The sequence below is a fragment of the Coregonus clupeaformis genome, chromosome 40 (genome assembly GCF_020615455.1).
Source record: "Coregonus clupeaformis isolate EN_2021a chromosome 40, ASM2061545v1, whole genome shotgun sequence".
Classification (NCBI taxonomy): domain Eukaryota; kingdom Metazoa; phylum Chordata; class Actinopteri; order Salmoniformes; family Salmonidae; genus Coregonus; species Coregonus clupeaformis.
Window position 1 is genome coordinate 13,352,248 of NC_059231.1, and position 16,352 is coordinate 13,368,599.

Genomic DNA, 16,352 nt, shown 5'->3' on the forward strand with positions numbered 1-16,352 from the left:
GTTTAGTTTTGACTAAATATTATAGCTTTTCTCTGACAAGTAACTTTTTGTATGGCAAGTAGTACATTTTGGTAGTGCAAGTTGCACTCCACCATTTTGCTAGTTGACTTGACGGCAAAAGATACTAAAGCTCAGCAAGGGAGAGCTGCTGTCCAATCAGGTGTTGTGGCTATTTTAGAAGCCCCATGCCTTATCTAGAGTGGGTGGTCAGTGATTGTGATTGGTAGAGCTACAACATTCACAGTGCAAAGACACTCTAAATGCAAATAACTAGGCCAGTCCATGATAACTCAAGTTTTACCTCGAGCCCTTAGTTGTCCTGGTGGTTTAGGGACCCAAAGAGAATCTGCCTGTTAAGAATTGGAATACAAAGATGTCTGGTAAAATAAGGACTTTTTTCTTATGAGTCAGTCAACTAACCATGTCTTCTCCTCAATCTGAAGCGCGGAGTATCGGGCTTATGCGGCCTCTCAAGGATGTTACTGTTACTGCCGGAGAGACCGCCACCTTCGACTGTGAACTTACTTATGAAGGAATCGCTGTAGAATGGTTCTTGGGAAGCACCAAGATGGAGCTAGGTGAAAGGGTAAGTACTGCAGAATATACATTCACATAAACTGCTGTATAATCATAAGCAGATATTCTTTATGAATTGATGTATGCAAATTCAACTTTACAATACTTTATAATTGACTTTACAAATATTACAATATTATTCAGCCCTTTATTTCTTTTCCAATAAATTGATATGACTACCGCAGTCATAACAATCACTTTAAGTAAATATTTTCCACATCTTTACAGCATAGTGATAGGGTAAGTACAGTACAACTTACATTCACATAAACTACTGTATAATACTTTACAATACTTAATAATTGACTTTGTAACTCTACCTGCACATGTCAAGGAGGCAGCTTCCATTTCCTCATTTAAAACACAAATAAAGACCTACCAAGCTAAAGACCAAGATAGCTTTAAATTTGCTTAATCTGCTTAATGTCTATGTTTTGCATTAGTAGGTCATGTTTTGATGTATTGTGATTGTTTATCTAGATTTTAATATATTGTTGAGATTTTTTTGTTTTGTTTCTACCTTCGGCTCTACAAATGATATGGTTTTAAACTATGTTTTATATTATAATAACATATCTTCAAAACCCACCTACCTCACTCATAATAATCACAACTGAAATAAAAGTACATATTTTTGTCACCAACATATTTTATACATATAAGGATGTAGACACTTTAGGTCATTGTGCAGCACTATCTGTGTCGAGATAACATGTTAATGTTCTTTCCTGTGAGCGTTGCTTGAGTTATTTTTAACTGCTTCAAGAGTTGGTGCACCACCCAAGTGTTGCTCTTTCACTGTGATATTTCATAGCTGTATGTTTTAAATGTAAAATATGTAATTAACAACATGTTACATGTATGTAATCAAGACAATTAATCAGGCGTTATCAATCTGTTTGACTGGTGTCCAGGTGGTGTACTTAAAGCTGCTTCAATCTACAGACACAGGAGATGGACTCCTGCCCTATGGGCCGTTCTGGCTCAGACAAGGCTTACGTACTAACTAAACTGTTTTATTTCCTCAGGTGGTCACCAGAGCAGAAGGCAGAGGACACAGCCTGACTATCAGAAATGTCAAGCTGACAGAGGCTGGGGAAGTCAGGCTCACTGCAAAAGACTTCAAGACCCAGGCCAAACTCATTGTCAGGGGTAGGTTATATCTGTTTAATCATTATGGAGATTATCTGACATACCACTAGAGCTCTCTTGCTGAAACTGAGAGGTCCTTGTTATTAAACATGTTAGCACACATTTGTTTGTCTAGTTAAGCATGATATGCAGATCTTTTCAAATGGAAGCGGATCAACTAGATAAGTGTGGGTGCAATTCATTTATCTACAGTGCCTTCAGAAAGTATTCACACTCCTTGATTTTTTCCTACATTTTATTGTGTTACGGCCTGAATTTAAAATTGATTAAATTGAGATGTTGTGTCACTGGCCTACACACAATACCCCATAATGTCAAAGTGGAATTATGTTTGTTTTTTTTTTTCGAAATTATTACAAATTAATTAAAAATGAAAAGCTGAAATGTCTTGAGTCAATAAGTATTCAACCCCTTTGTTATGGCAAGCCTAGATAAGTTCAGGAGTAAAAATGGCTTAACAAGTCACATTATAAATTGCATGGACTCACTCTGTCTGCAATAATAGTGTTTAACATGATTTTTGAATGACTACTTCATCTCTGTATCCCACACATAAAATTATCTGTAAGGTCCCTCAGTCGAGCAGTGAATTTCAAACACAGATTCAATCACAAAGACCAGGGAGGTTTTCCAATGCCTCACAAAGAAGGGCACCTATTGAAAAAAAAAAAAAGCAGACATTGAGTATCCCTTTGAGCATGGTGAAGTTATTAACTACACTTTGGATGGTCTATCAATACACCCAGTCACTACAAAGATACAGCCGTCCTTCCTCACTCAGTTGCCGGAGAGGAAGGAAACCGCTCAGGGATTTCACCATGAGGCCAATGGTGACTTTAAAACAGTTACAGAGTTTAATGGCTGTGATAGGAGAAAACTGAGGATGGATCAACAACATTGTAGTTACTCCACAATATTAACCTAAATGACAGAGTGAAAAGAAGGAAGACTGTACTGAATATAAATATTCCAAAACATACATCCTGTTTGCAATAAGGCACTAAAGTAAAACTGCAAACAATATGGCAAAGAAATACACTTTATGTCCTGAATACAAAGCGTTATGTTTGGGGCAAATGCAACACAACGCATCACTGAGTACCACTCTTCATATTTTCAAGCATGGTGGTGGCTGCATCATGGTATGGGTATGCTTGTCATGAGCAAGGACTAGGGAGTTTTTCAGGATGAAAAGGAATAGAGCTAAGCATAGGCAAAATCCTAGAGGAAAACCTGGTTCAGTCTGCTTTCCAACAGACACTAGGAGACAAATTCACCTTTCAGCAGGACAATAACCTAAAACACAAGGCCAAATATAAACTGGAGTTGCTTACCAAGACGACATTGAATGTTCCTGAGTGGCCTAGTTACAGTTCTGACTTAAATCGGCTTGAAAATCTATGGCAAGACTTGAAAATGGCTGTCTAGCAATGATCAACAACCAACTTGACAGAGCTTGAGGAATTTAAAAAATAATAATGTGCAAATATTGTACAATCCAGGTGTGCAAAACTCTTAGAGACTTACCAGAAAGACTCACAGCTGTAATCGCCGCCAAAGGTGATTCTAGCATGTATTGACTCAGGGTTGTGAATACTTATGTAAATTAGATATTTCTGTATTTTATTTTCAAAACAAATGCAAAAAATTCTAAAAACATGTTTTCACTTTGTCATTATGGGTTATTGTGTGCAGATGGTTGAGAAAAACATATATTTAATCAATTTTAAATTCATGTTGTAACACAACAAAATGTGGAATAAGTAAAGTGGTATGAATACTTTCTGAAGGCACTATATTACAACTAATATAATGGTCTCCTGCTTTACAGAGCCACCAGTTGAGTTCACCAAACCTCTGGAGGACCAGACAGTTGAGGAAGAGGCCACTGCTACTTTGGAGTGTGAAGTCTCCAGGGAAAACGCTGAGGTCAGGTGGTTCAGAGACACACAGGAGATCCGCAAAACTAAGAAATATGACCTTATTGTTGATGGCCGAAAGAGAAGACTCGTCATTCATGGCTGTACTCTAGATGACTCAAAGACATATACATGCGATGCTAAAGAATTCAAAACCTCTGCTTTCCTGAATGTTGAACGTAAGTAAAATGATGATTCAACAAAAATAAATATTGCAAATGAACAGAATTTGCAAGCAGAATATTTTTTGCTTACAGCTCCACATGTTGACTTCTCTAAGCCACTCCATGATGTTGAGGTCAAAGAAAGGGAAAATGCCAGATTTGAGTGTGAGGTGTCCCGTGAGAATGCCAAGGTAAGTGATTATGAATGAAAATACTTTAAAATAATCAAAAAAACAGAGGAATTAATTAACATTGGTTTACATGCACAAGAAGTCTGATGATATATTGTTGTCTGTTCAAACAGGTCAAATGGTACAAGGATGGCAGCGAGATCAGAAAGGGAAAGAAATACGAGATCATTGCCAATGGTGTCAAGCGTATCCTTGTGGTCACCAAGACAGTCTTCGATGATGAAGCAGAGTACGAATGTGACGCTAAGACCTCCAAGTCTTCTGGCATGCTGACAGTTATTGGTAAGGCTTTGTTTTTATTCTCAGTTACTACGAGGTTCATATCTATACCATCAACTACTGATTTTACTGGTCACAATATCTTCTCCTTGCAGAGGAAGAGGCTAAGTTTACCAAGAACCTGTCTAACGTGGAGGGAACAGAAACAGACAGTGTGAAGATGATTTGTGAAGTGTCAAAGGTCAGCGCTGAGGTCACCTGGTGGAAGGGAGACCAGGAATTGCCAGAGGGAGGAAGATATGAACAGGTCATGGATGGAAGGAAGAGAATCTTCATTATCCAAGATCTCAAGATGGAGGACGCTGGAGAGTATAACTGCAGACTGCATAACGCCAAGACATCTGCAACACTGAAACTGAATGGTAAAGAAATCAGATATGAGCTGTATATTGAAAACATATACATTCTTAAAAAGTATATAAATGATGTGCATATGTTTGAGTTCAGGTTAAGTTGCTGGTACAATTTATATGCATCTCCACTCATCTTGCTTTTTATGATCTTCTAGAACTGGCTGCTGAGTTCATTGCCAGGCCTCAGAGTCTCGAGGTGGTTGAGGGAGAAAAGGCTGAGTTTGTCTGCTCAGTCTCCAAAGACACCTATGAAGTCAAATGGCTCAAGGGTGACAAGGAGATTGTATCTGGAGACAAGTATGACGTTGTCTGTGATGGCAAGAGAAGAGCACTGATAGTGAAGAATTGTACACCAAATGATGAAGGAGGCTATGTCGCCTTCATTGGCACTACCAAAGCCTCAGCTGACTTGTTTGTCATTGGTGGGTACTTGTAAAAATACTGCGTAATTTGTTTATTGCTGTCTCCTGTGTCTAATAGAAAACGATAGATATGCTGACACTGTTATTTTTCTTTCAACAGAGAAACTCAGAATCATCACACCCATCAAGGATTCGCAAGTGAAGGAAGGACAGGAGATTGTATTCAACTGTGAGGTGAATACTGAGGGAGCTAAAGCTAAGTGGCTGAAGAATGAGGAGACCATGTTTGAGAGCAGCAAGTTCGTCATGATCCAGAAAGACAACGTGTTCTCTCTGAGGATCAAGGGTGCTCAGAAGGCAGATGAAGCCACTTATACTATTACATTGACAAATCACCGTGGTGAACATGCCAAGAGCGATGCCAATGCCAAAGTACAAGGTAAATACAGTAACATATTTAATTTTGCTGGATACAAATGCTGTAAGATGTTATTGATGAACTAACTTGTCTATCATGTGAATTCACAGAGGAGAAGCTCAAGATTATTGAGCCTCTTGAGGACTGTGAGACACAAGAGAAGAAGACCATCAGCTTCACTTGCAAGGTGAACAGACCTGATATCACCATCAAATGGATGAAGGCTGGTCAGGAGATCACCATGAGCAAACGCATCCTGTACCGTATGGAGAAAGATAAGCACACACTAACCATCAAGGACTGCGTCATGGACGATGAGGGTGAATACACCGCCATGGCTGGTGATGACAAGTGCACTGCCGAGCTGATCCTCAACGAAGCTCCCACTGACTTCTCCACACCACTCAAAGACCAGACAATCACTGAGTTTGAGGATGCTGAGTTTACTTGCAAGCTGTCTAAAGAGAAGGCTGCCGTTAAATGGTACAGGAATGGTCGTGAGATCAGAGAGGGACCCAGGTACAAATTTCCCATTGACTGAATGGTTGTGTATTGATAAGGTTGAATAAGAATTGATAAGAATTGAACAGAAAGGTCTGAAAAAGTGATCTTGCTTATGTTTTGACAGATACTCGTTTGAGAAAGATGGCAGGATTTGCAAACTCAAGATCAAGAAGTGCAGACCAGACGACGAGTGTGAATATGCCTGCAGCGTGGAAGACAGGCGATCCAGGGCCCGCCTCTTTGTTGAAGGTAAGTTCATTTTCTAATACTTTCTAATACACAATCACAGCTTTGGGAGATTCGTTATCCTGACATATTAAGTTGTTCTTTCTCACAGAGACCCCAGTTGAGATCGTCAGACCACCTCAGGATGTGTTTGAGCCTCCAGGCTCAGATATTGTGTTCGAGGTGGAGCTCAACAAAGACAGAGTTGAGGTCAAATGGATGAGGAACAACATGATCATCGTCCAGGGTGACAAATACCAGATGATGAGCGAGGGCAAGGTCCACAGACTCCAGGTGTGTGAGGTCAGGCCTCGTGACCAGGGAGAGTACAGAGTCGTTGCCAAGGAGAAGGATGCCAGAGCCAAGCTGGAACTGGCAGGTATGTCAGAGTCACCATCCTGAACTCTTGAACACTTCTCTGTGTAAACGGTTGTTTTGTATTCACACTTGTAATTTTCCATCACAGCTGTGCCAAAGATCAAGACTACTGATCAGAACCTGGTCACAGACGCTGGAAAGCCTTTCGTCATGGCGATCCCCTACGATGCCTATCCTCGTGCAGAGGCTGAGTGGTTCTTCAACACCGTTAGCCTGCCTGTGCAGAACATTGACACCTCCGCAGACAAGACAGAGTACAGGCTGAAGAGCCCCAAGAAGACAGATCAGGGCAGGTACAAGATCGTCATCAAGAACAAACACGGACAGGGAGAGGCATTCATCAATCTGGATGTTATCGGTAAGTCTAGGACTGTCATGGTGCTACTCTTTTTGAAAATCATCTAATGGATTACAGTAGTAAGATATTTCAGGATGCTTGACAATTTGGTCATTCATGTTTTTGTGATCTCTAGATGTCCCTGGACCTGTGAAGAACCTCAAAGTGGTTGACACCGCCGATGGTGAGGTCAGCCTGGCCTGGGAAGAGCCAGAGAGTGATGGTGGCAGCAAGATCGTTGCATACGTGGTGGAGAGGCGTGACATCAAGCGCAAGACATGGACTCTTGCCACTGACCGGGCTGACGCTCCAGAATACTCTGTTAGCGGTCTCCAGAGGGACAACAAGTACCTCTTCAGAGTATGTGCTCGTAACAGAGTGGGCAGTGGCCCCACTGTGGAGACAGACGAAGCTGTCCAGGCCAAGAATAAGTTTGGTAAGCAATACTTGACACCTACAAATGCATGAATTTTCTCAATACTAAGTACAACTGTACTGTGATGTCCTATGACCATTATAGCATCAAAAGCATAACAAATAACCAGCTTTAAAAAAAAACTTTCTCTCTGTTTTTACTTCAGATGTGCCAGAGGCACCTGAGGACGTTGTGGTTGGCATCGTGAACAGGTTTGGAGCCACCATCTCCTGGGAAAAACCAAAGTCTGATGGCGGATCTGACATCACCTCCTACATCATTGAGTTCCGTGACAGGACCTCTGTGAGCTGGGAGGTGGCTATGATCGCCAAGGCTCAGGACCGCACAGTCACTCTCACTGATGTCGTTGAGAATAAGGAATACATCTTCCGTGTCAAAGCCGAAAACAAGGCTGGCATTGGCAAACCAAGTGCTGCCACCGATCCAGTTAAGATCATGGACCCCATTGGTGAGTCAAGATAATGTTGTTCTGACCTACTGAAAATGTTTATGTGGCATAGATAACAGTCGCTCTGGATAAGAGCGTCTGCTAAATGATGTAAATGTAATGAACACTTTTAAATTAATATTCATTCCTATTACAGAGAAACCAAGCCCACCATTGAACTTCAACTACACTGACCAGACCAAGAACTCTGTCCAGCTGACATGGGAGACCCCCGCCAGCAATGGAGGAAGCATGATCACTGGCTACATTATTCAGAAGTGTGAGGATGGAACAGACAAGTGGCTCAGATGCAATGCCAGGCTCTGTCAGGACCTTAACTACAAGGTATTTGCCACTTTCTTTTTTCAAGCAGTGAAATTTGCTTGTTCCCAGTCTGTTCAATTTGTATTGTCATTTGTATTGATTCCCCTGCCTCATTACATTGTACTGATTGACTTTTGTTGTTGTCCTAGGTATCTGGACTGAAGCAGGGGATGAAGTACCACTACAGAGTGTGCGCAGAGAACGCAGCCGGAGTTTCAGATCCAGCTGATAAGCTTGGACCGCTCTTGGCAGACGATTGTCATGGTGTGTTGTTATTCAACGTTAACTTAAAACTGAGAAAACAGATACTAGAACTTAATTTGGTTTAAAAAATAAATACAAAATCCAAACATGTAATGTGGTTGTAAACATAGTTTTTTTTTCGTTTTAGTTGGACCTTCCATGGATCTCAGTGGATTTAAGGATGGCCTGGAGGTCATTGTTCCTCATCCACTTGTTATCCGCGTCCCTCTTCTTGGATATCCCACACCCACCGCCAAGTGGAGCTGTGGTGATAAAGAGCTCACTGCTGGTGACCGTGTGTCCATGGTTACAAGAAGCACCTACACAGAACTGACAGTTGCTCCAAGTGTGCGTCCAGACAAAGGCACATACACTCTGCACCTGGAGAATGATGTTACCAGTGCCTTTGGAGAAATTGAAGTAAATGTTATTGGTAAGTGATACCCTTGTGATGAAAAAACAACTAGTCTTCATGTTACCAACTTAAATAATATGTTACAGCCCTCTCACCATGTTGTAGAACTGGCAGTATTTACTAATTATTTGCTATTTTTGTTTAGCATCCCCAAGTGCACCCAAAGACTTCAAGGTTTCCGAGGTGACAAGACACCATGTGCACCTGATGTGGGAGGCACCAGAGCATGACGGAGGAAGCCCAGTTATTGGCTACCAAATTGAAAAGAAGGAAGTGTCCCGCAAGACCTGGGTCAAGGTATATCTTATGAGTACACTTGGAATTACAAATTAGTGTTCCTATAACCATAACCACTAAGGAATAAATGTGTCTATATGTATATGCTCTACATTCATCCTATCACTAACTTATATTGTGATTACTTTTTCAGGTTTGCATGGGTGTACAGGACCTGGAGTTCACTGTGGCAGATGTCATTGAAGGCAAAGAGTATTTGTTCAGTGTTACTGCTATCAACAAGTGTGGCCCAGGAGAGCCTGCCTACATTGACGAGCCAGTCAACGTGTCCTCCCCTGCCAGTGAGTACTTATTCTTCTCAGAGACTGATAACAGTAACAAATGTTTTTGTACACTTAAACTAAATCATACACAATCTCTACCACGATCGGAAAATGTAAACCATGTGTTTGTTCACAGCTGTGCCGGATCCACCTGAGAACCTGAAATGGAGAGACAAGTCAGGAAAGGGCATCTTCCTGTACTGGGAGCCACCCAAGTACGACGGCGGAGCGTCAATCAAGAGCTACGTTGTAGACAAATGCCAGCGTGGCACAGACAAGTGGGAGCCATGTGGAGACCCACTGCCTGAGCTGAAGTAAGATCCTAATCTCTATCATTGTTACTCTAAATTAGTGTTGTACTAAGCCTGAGATTCAATCAGATTTAGATTTCTGGATAATGTACATTTCCTGATAGTTTTTATTTATTTCAGAAGTGTGTTTAATTTGCAATTGAACCCCATGCTGAATCTTTTCAGTGACTAAATAATACTAAAACTGACAGTTAATCATGTTCTATTAACAATGGAAGGGAGAATACGTATTTTCTCAGTTTAACTGGATTGTTGGTTCCCTTTAGATTCCAGGTGACAGGTCTGATTGAGGGACAGTGGTATGCCTACCGTGTGAGGGCCGTCAACAGGCTGGGAGCCAGCAATCCCTGCAGGGCTACAGATGAGATCCTGGCTGTTGATCCTAAAGGTAATGTATATAATCATGATAATAATACGTAGGATTTACATAGCTATTTTCTGAAACCTAAAGACACGTGTCCTGAGTTACAAACTCTCATTGGTTTGTTGCAGAAATCTCACTTTGTTTCCAATTGATCCCAACAGAGCCTCCAGAGATTCAACTGGACGTGAAGTTGCTGGCTGGTTTGACAGCCAGAGCCGGAACCAAGATTGAGCTTCCAGCTGATATTGTTGGAAAGCCCGAACCCAAGGTAAAATGGACCAAGGCTGACCTGGTCCTGAAGGGAGATGATCGCATCACCATCAATACCAAGACGGGAAACTCCACTTTGTCTTTCGCCAAAACCGTCAGAGAAGACACATCTACCTACATCATTGAGGCAGTCAACAGCAGTGGTCGTGCTACCGCAACTGTTGATGTCAACATTCTTGGTACGATATATTTTTTCCCCTATTTAATTTTTTTATTTAATTTTTTTATTTAACCTTTATTTAACTAGGCAAGTCAGTTAAGAACAAATTCTTATTTACAATGACGGCCTACTAAAAGGCAAAAGGCCTCCTGCGGGGACGGGGGCTGGAATAAAAAATAAAAATATAGGACAAAACACACATCACGACAAGAGAGACACCACAACACTACATAAAGAGAGACCTAAGACAACAGCATAGCATGGCAGCAACACATGACAACATGGTAGCAACACAACATGGCAGCAGCACAACATGGTATCAGCACAAAACATGGTACAAACATTATTGGGCACAGACAACAGCACAAAGGCAAGAAGGTAGAGACAACAATACATCACGTGAAGCAGCCACAACTGTCAGTAAGACTGTCCATGATTGAGTCTTTGAATGAAGAGATGAAGATAAAACTGTCCAGTTTGAGTGTTTTTTGCAGCTTGTTCCAGTCGCTAGCTGCAGCGAACTAAAAAAAGGAGTGACCCAGGGATGTGTGTGGGACCTTTAACAGAATGTGACTGGCATAATGGGTGTTGTATGTGGAGGCTGAGGGCTGCAGTAGGTATCTCAGATAGGGGGGAGTGAGGCCTAAGATGGTTTTATAAATAAGCATCACCCAGTGGGTCTTGCGACAGGTATATAGAGATGACCAGTTTACAGAGGAGTATAGAGTGCAGTGATGTGTTCTATAAAGAGCATTGGTGGCAAATCTGATAGCCGAATGGTAAAGAACATCTAGCTGCTCGAGAGCACCCTTACCTGCCGATCTATAAATTACATCTCCGTAATCTAGCATGGGTAGGAAGGTCATCTGAATCAGTTAGTTTGGCACGTCCAGTTCAATCTCTGGAGGCTCTGTTGGGATCAATTGGAAACAAAGTGATAGGAATCCTGATTTAATGAAGTGGTAATTAAAGAGTTCAGCCACATCATCAACATTAAGGGACATGGGGAGCTGTGAGGAGGAGGGTATATTCTCTAGGTCTTTAACGTTTTCCAGAACTTCTTGGGGTTAGACCCACGGAGAGAGAACTGCTCCTTAAAGTAACTAACTTTGGCCTTCCGGATAGCCTGAGTGCACTTATTTCTAATTTGCCTGAACGAGAGCCTGTCAGCCTGAGTATGAATGTGCCCAGCCTTTCGCCAAATGGAATTCTTGAGGTGGAGTAACTCTGCTAGATCATGGTCGAACCAGGGGCTGAACCTGTTATTAATTCTCATTTTCTTTGGGGCCTCCCGAGTGGCGCAGTGGTCTAAGGCACTGCAACGCAGTGCTAGAGGCGTCACTACAGATCCGTGTTCAATCCCGGGCTGTGTCGCGGCCGGCCGTGATCAGGAGACCCATGAGGCGGCGCACAATTGGCCCAGCGTCGTCCGGGTTAGTGGAGGGTTTGGCCGGCTGGGATGTCCTTGTCCCATCGCGCTCTAGCGACTCCTTGTGGCGGCCGGGCGCATGCACGCTGGCTTCGGCTGGCTTCGGCTGGCTTCCGGGTTAAACGATTAGTGTGTCAAGAAGCAGTGCGGCTTGGCGGTGTCGTGTTTTGGAGGACGCATGGCTCTCGACCTTCGCCTCTCCCGAGTCCGTACGGGAGTTGCAGCAATGGGACAAGGCTGTAACTACCAATTGGATATCACGAAATTGGGGAGAAAAAGCGGTAAAAACACAATCCCCCCCCAGAAAATACTATATCTATTTGTCTTTATGGGGGCGTGTTTGTTAACAATACCACAGAAAATATAAAAAAAAGAAGGTCCAAGCGTCTTCGACAGAGGGGATCAAGCTGATTCTATACCAATTTACAGAGGCCAGGTCATGAAGGAAGGCTTGCTTGCTCATTTACGTTTTCTAGCAAGCGTCTATGACAAATCAGGACAGGCCGTTTCACTGAGCAGCCATTACGAACACAGGCTGTAAAACAGTGATCACTAAGGTCATTACAGAAAACGCCAGACTGATACCTATCAGGATTATTTGTGAGGATAACATCAAGGAGTAGCCTATTCTGGGTGTTTGGAGTCATACCTTGTGGGATTGGTAATAATCTGAGAAGGATTTAGGGAGTCCCATTGCTTTATGACTTGGTCAGGTGGTTTAAGCATGTCCCAGTTTAGGTCACCTAGCAGGACAAATTCAGACTTAGTGTAACGGGCCAGGAGAGAGTTTCGGGCAGGTAGGGTACAGGCCAGTGCTGATGGTTGACGATGACACCTAGCAACAGTCAACAAATAGCTATTTGAAAGTTGAATGTTTAAAACCAGCAAATCAAATTGTTTGGGGACAGACTTGGTGGAGACAACCGAGCACTGAAGGTGTTCCTTGGTAAAGATTGCCACTCCACCACCAGAAGGTTATAACCAGAAAGGCTAACATCAGTGTTCAAAACACTGAATGTCAATATAATACATCTGAAAAAATATAATTAATTTACAACTTTGGAACAATTAATCAATATTTATTTTAATGTTCTTCCATATTTAAAAAAATTTATGTTCATAACAATATGTTAATGTCACCCAATAGATAAGCCTGGTCCTCCAGCTGCGTTTGATATCTCTGAGATCACCAACCACTCCTGCTACCTGGCCTGGAACCCTCCCAGAGACGACGGAGGTTCTGTCGTCACCAACTACATCGTGGAGCTCAGACCCTTCGAAAAAGAGGAGTGGACCAAACTGTCATCCACTGTGAAACAAACCACCTTCAATGCCACCAAACTCACCCCTCTGAAGGAATACGTCTTCAGAGTGCAGGCTGAGAACCAGTACGGCATCGGCGCCCCTAATGAGCATGTGCCAATCATTGCCAAATACTCCTTTGGTACGTTATCTACTATCTTACATTTATGTTGTCAATGTAATATACTTTATATGCTGTAATTAATTAAACATAGTCCTCTGTTCTATTATGACATTATATATGTGTTGCTGTTGTCTTTTAGATCCTCCTGGTGCTCCATCCAGATTGCAGCCCTCTGATATTGCTAAGGACTCTCTGACTCTGACATGGTACGAACCTGATGAGGATGGTGGCAGTCCTATCACTGGGTACTGGATCGAGAGGTTCGACCCAGAAAATGACAAATGGATCAGATGCAACAAGCTGCCCATCAAGGACATCACCTTCAGGTACAGTTGGCCTGTTTAGGTTCTATAATTATACTATAATATAATATACTATAGTTAACTATTATATTTCCTTTTTTCGATTTTGTATGTGTATATCCACAGTCTTATCAAATATGTCTATACGTTAATTTCAGGGTGAAGGGCCTGCCTACCAAGAAGAAGTACAGGTTCCGTGTCTTGGCCGAGAATCTTGCAGGACCAGGAAAACCAAGCACTGAGACTGATCCAGTCTTGGTCAAGGATCCAATTGGTATGTTGTGTTATATAGATAATTTAGTTATATTCTTTTCATACATGAAAAAGATAACTATATCATTTCAAGAAAACATGCAAAATAAGAAATCTTCATAAACTTGTCATTTTACTTGTATTCCAGATCCTCCATGGGCTCCTGGCAAACCCTTCATCAGAGAAATAGCTAAGACATCTGCCTCCCTGCAATGGACCAGGCCAGAGCACGATGGTGGTGCCAAGATCGAGGGCTACATCATTGAGTTCCTGAAGACTGGCACCGAAGCATGGATCAGAGCAGCAGAGGACGTGCCCCAGACTGAGCACTTCCTGAAGGGTTTGATGGAGAAACAGGAGTACTCCTTCAGAGTCAAGGCCGTCAACTGCGCAGGAGAGAGTGAGCCCAGTGACCCAAGCGATCCTGTGGTCTGCAAGGAAAGACTCTGTAAGTCATGATGCTCAACTCCCTCAATTAGGCTTAGAGCAGGGTTCCCCAACTGGTGGCCCGCTGGCCGAATTTGATCATGGGTGATTTTATTTGGCCCCCCTAGTTTGATGAAAAATAAAAGACTGTAAAAACATCAGCAAATCAGCTCCAAAGTATTCCCAGGCATAATAGAGAGATATATGTGATCATATACAAATGTAAGCAAGGTTTGAAATTATTATGTTTTAGTGAAATATTATATCTGTTTGGTCTTCTTGCGGTGACATTGCAGTCTCCAAATTATTTGTAACTATGTTCCGGCCCCCTGACCATCCGCTCAAGAAAAAATCAAGCCGCGGCTGAATCTAGTTGATGATTCCTGGCTTAGAGAGACAATACTAGTTTGATTAATATTTGGAATTGGAAATTATATGAGCTTCATTATGCCTTTTCTATTCAACAGATCCTCCATCACCTCCTCAATGGCTTGAGGTGACCAACATCACAAAGATCAACGCTGACCTGAAGTGGCAGGCTCCTGACAACGATGGTGGCTCTCCAATCACCAACTACGTTGTTGAGAAGAGGGACGTCAGGCGTAAGACCTGGACTGCAGTGGACACCACTGTGAAGGAGCTGAAGTACACTGTCACTCCACTGAATGAGGGCTCTCTCTATGTGTTCCGTGTGGCTGCTGAGAACGCAGTAGGACAGAGTGATTACTGTGAACTGGAAGACTCTGTTTTGGCTAAAGATACTTTCAGTACGTTTCTATCCTATCCCGCTTCAGTCATTCTGTTGTTGGTGTAATAGCTTTAAACATGGAGAATTAAAGTCAATGGAGTAGTTCTTACAACTTATAAACTTTGCTTTCATCTTTTTCCTTCCAGCCACTCCTGGGCCACCCTATGCCTTGACTATTGTGGAGGTGTCCAAGAGACACGTTGAACTGAAATGGGAAGCTCCAAAGAGTAATGGTGGGAGACCCATTACAAAGTAAGTGAATAACAAACTTGTAACTGTCTGTCAGGTGTCAGTGTGCAGCGGTAGGACAGAGTCAGGCGCTGGACACAGAACTGAGTAATAGACGAACTTTACTCAAAAAACAACAAATCTAATTTCCACGCAGGGAAATACATCAGCTCACAGCAGTATAAACACCAAACAAAGAACAATCACGCACAACACCATGAGGGAACCAGAGGGTTAAATAGGGAAACAAATTAACGTGATGGGAACCAGGTGTGTATAATACAGACAAAACAAATGGAAAACAGAAACGTAGATCGGTGGCAGCTAGAAAGCCGGTGACGACGACCGCCGATAGCCACCCGCACAAGGAGAGGCACCAACTTCAGCGGATGTCGTGACAGTACCCCCCCTTGACGCGCGGCTCCAGCAGTGCGGCGACACCGACCTCGGGGACGACCCGGAGGACGAGGCGCAGGACGATCTGGGTGGAGACTCCAGATTGCGGTGGTCAGTCAAAATGAGGAAAGGGTGTTTAGCCCCCTCAAGCCAATGTCTCCACGCCTTCAGAGCCTTGACAACAGCTAACAGCTCCCGGTCCCCCATATCATAATTTCGCTCCGCCGGGCTGAGCTTCTTCGAAAAGAAAGCACAGGGTCGGAGCTTTGGTGGCGTACCCGAGTGCTGAGACAGCACAGCTCCTATCCCAGCCTCGGACACGTCCACCTCTACTATGAATGCTAAGGAGGGATCCGGATGAGCCAGCACGGGAGCCGAAGTAAACAGAGCCTTCAGGTGACCAAAAGCCCTGTCCGCCCCAGCTGACCACTGCAGTCGCACCGGTCCCCCTTTCAGCAAGGAGGTAATGGGAGCCGCTACCTGACCAAAGCCCCGGATAAACCTCCGGTAGTAGTTGGCAAACCCTAAGAACCGCTGCACTTCCTTTACCGTGGTTGGAGTCGGCCAATTACGCACGGCTGAAATGCGGTCATTCTCCATCTCCACCCCTGATGCGGACAGGCGGTGCCCTAGGAAGGAGACGGACTGTTGGAGGAACAGACATTTCTCAGCCTTGACGTACAGATCATGCTCCAACAGTCGACCAAGCACCTTGCGCACCAGGGACACATGCTCGGCGCGTGTAGCGGAGTATATGAGAATGTCATCTATATACAC

At 43.1% G+C, this 16,352-nt stretch overlaps 1 protein-coding gene across 1 annotated transcript in view; it reads left to right on the forward strand.

Annotated features, from left to right (window-relative positions):
- The window catches only part of ttn.1 (titin, tandem duplicate 1), a 170,851-nt gene that overhangs the window by 62,718 nt on the left and 91,781 nt on the right, over nucleotides 1-16,352 (forward strand). The window contains exons 89-116 of the mRNA XM_045212083.1: nucleotides 444-586; nucleotides 1,605-1,728; nucleotides 3,560-3,826; nucleotides 3,905-4,002; nucleotides 4,116-4,284; nucleotides 4,377-4,643; nucleotides 4,790-5,056; nucleotides 5,157-5,435; nucleotides 5,525-5,933; nucleotides 6,043-6,167; nucleotides 6,256-6,522; nucleotides 6,610-6,879; nucleotides 6,995-7,294; nucleotides 7,440-7,742; nucleotides 7,879-8,066; nucleotides 8,195-8,309; nucleotides 8,437-8,721; nucleotides 8,849-9,000; nucleotides 9,134-9,281; nucleotides 9,400-9,577; nucleotides 9,841-9,962; nucleotides 10,100-10,387; nucleotides 12,945-13,241; nucleotides 13,363-13,549; nucleotides 13,684-13,799; nucleotides 13,926-14,225; nucleotides 14,671-14,970; nucleotides 15,098-15,203. Coding sequence (XP_045068018.1) covers nucleotides 444-586; nucleotides 1,605-1,728; nucleotides 3,560-3,826; nucleotides 3,905-4,002; nucleotides 4,116-4,284; nucleotides 4,377-4,643; nucleotides 4,790-5,056; nucleotides 5,157-5,435; nucleotides 5,525-5,933; nucleotides 6,043-6,167; nucleotides 6,256-6,522; nucleotides 6,610-6,879; nucleotides 6,995-7,294; nucleotides 7,440-7,742; nucleotides 7,879-8,066; nucleotides 8,195-8,309; nucleotides 8,437-8,721; nucleotides 8,849-9,000; nucleotides 9,134-9,281; nucleotides 9,400-9,577; nucleotides 9,841-9,962; nucleotides 10,100-10,387; nucleotides 12,945-13,241; nucleotides 13,363-13,549; nucleotides 13,684-13,799; nucleotides 13,926-14,225; nucleotides 14,671-14,970; nucleotides 15,098-15,203 — 6,070 coding nt within the window. The remainder of the gene's footprint in view (nucleotides 1-443; nucleotides 587-1,604; nucleotides 1,729-3,559; nucleotides 3,827-3,904; nucleotides 4,003-4,115; nucleotides 4,285-4,376; nucleotides 4,644-4,789; nucleotides 5,057-5,156; nucleotides 5,436-5,524; nucleotides 5,934-6,042; nucleotides 6,168-6,255; nucleotides 6,523-6,609; nucleotides 6,880-6,994; nucleotides 7,295-7,439; nucleotides 7,743-7,878; nucleotides 8,067-8,194; nucleotides 8,310-8,436; nucleotides 8,722-8,848; nucleotides 9,001-9,133; nucleotides 9,282-9,399; nucleotides 9,578-9,840; nucleotides 9,963-10,099; nucleotides 10,388-12,944; nucleotides 13,242-13,362; nucleotides 13,550-13,683; nucleotides 13,800-13,925; nucleotides 14,226-14,670; nucleotides 14,971-15,097; nucleotides 15,204-16,352) is intronic.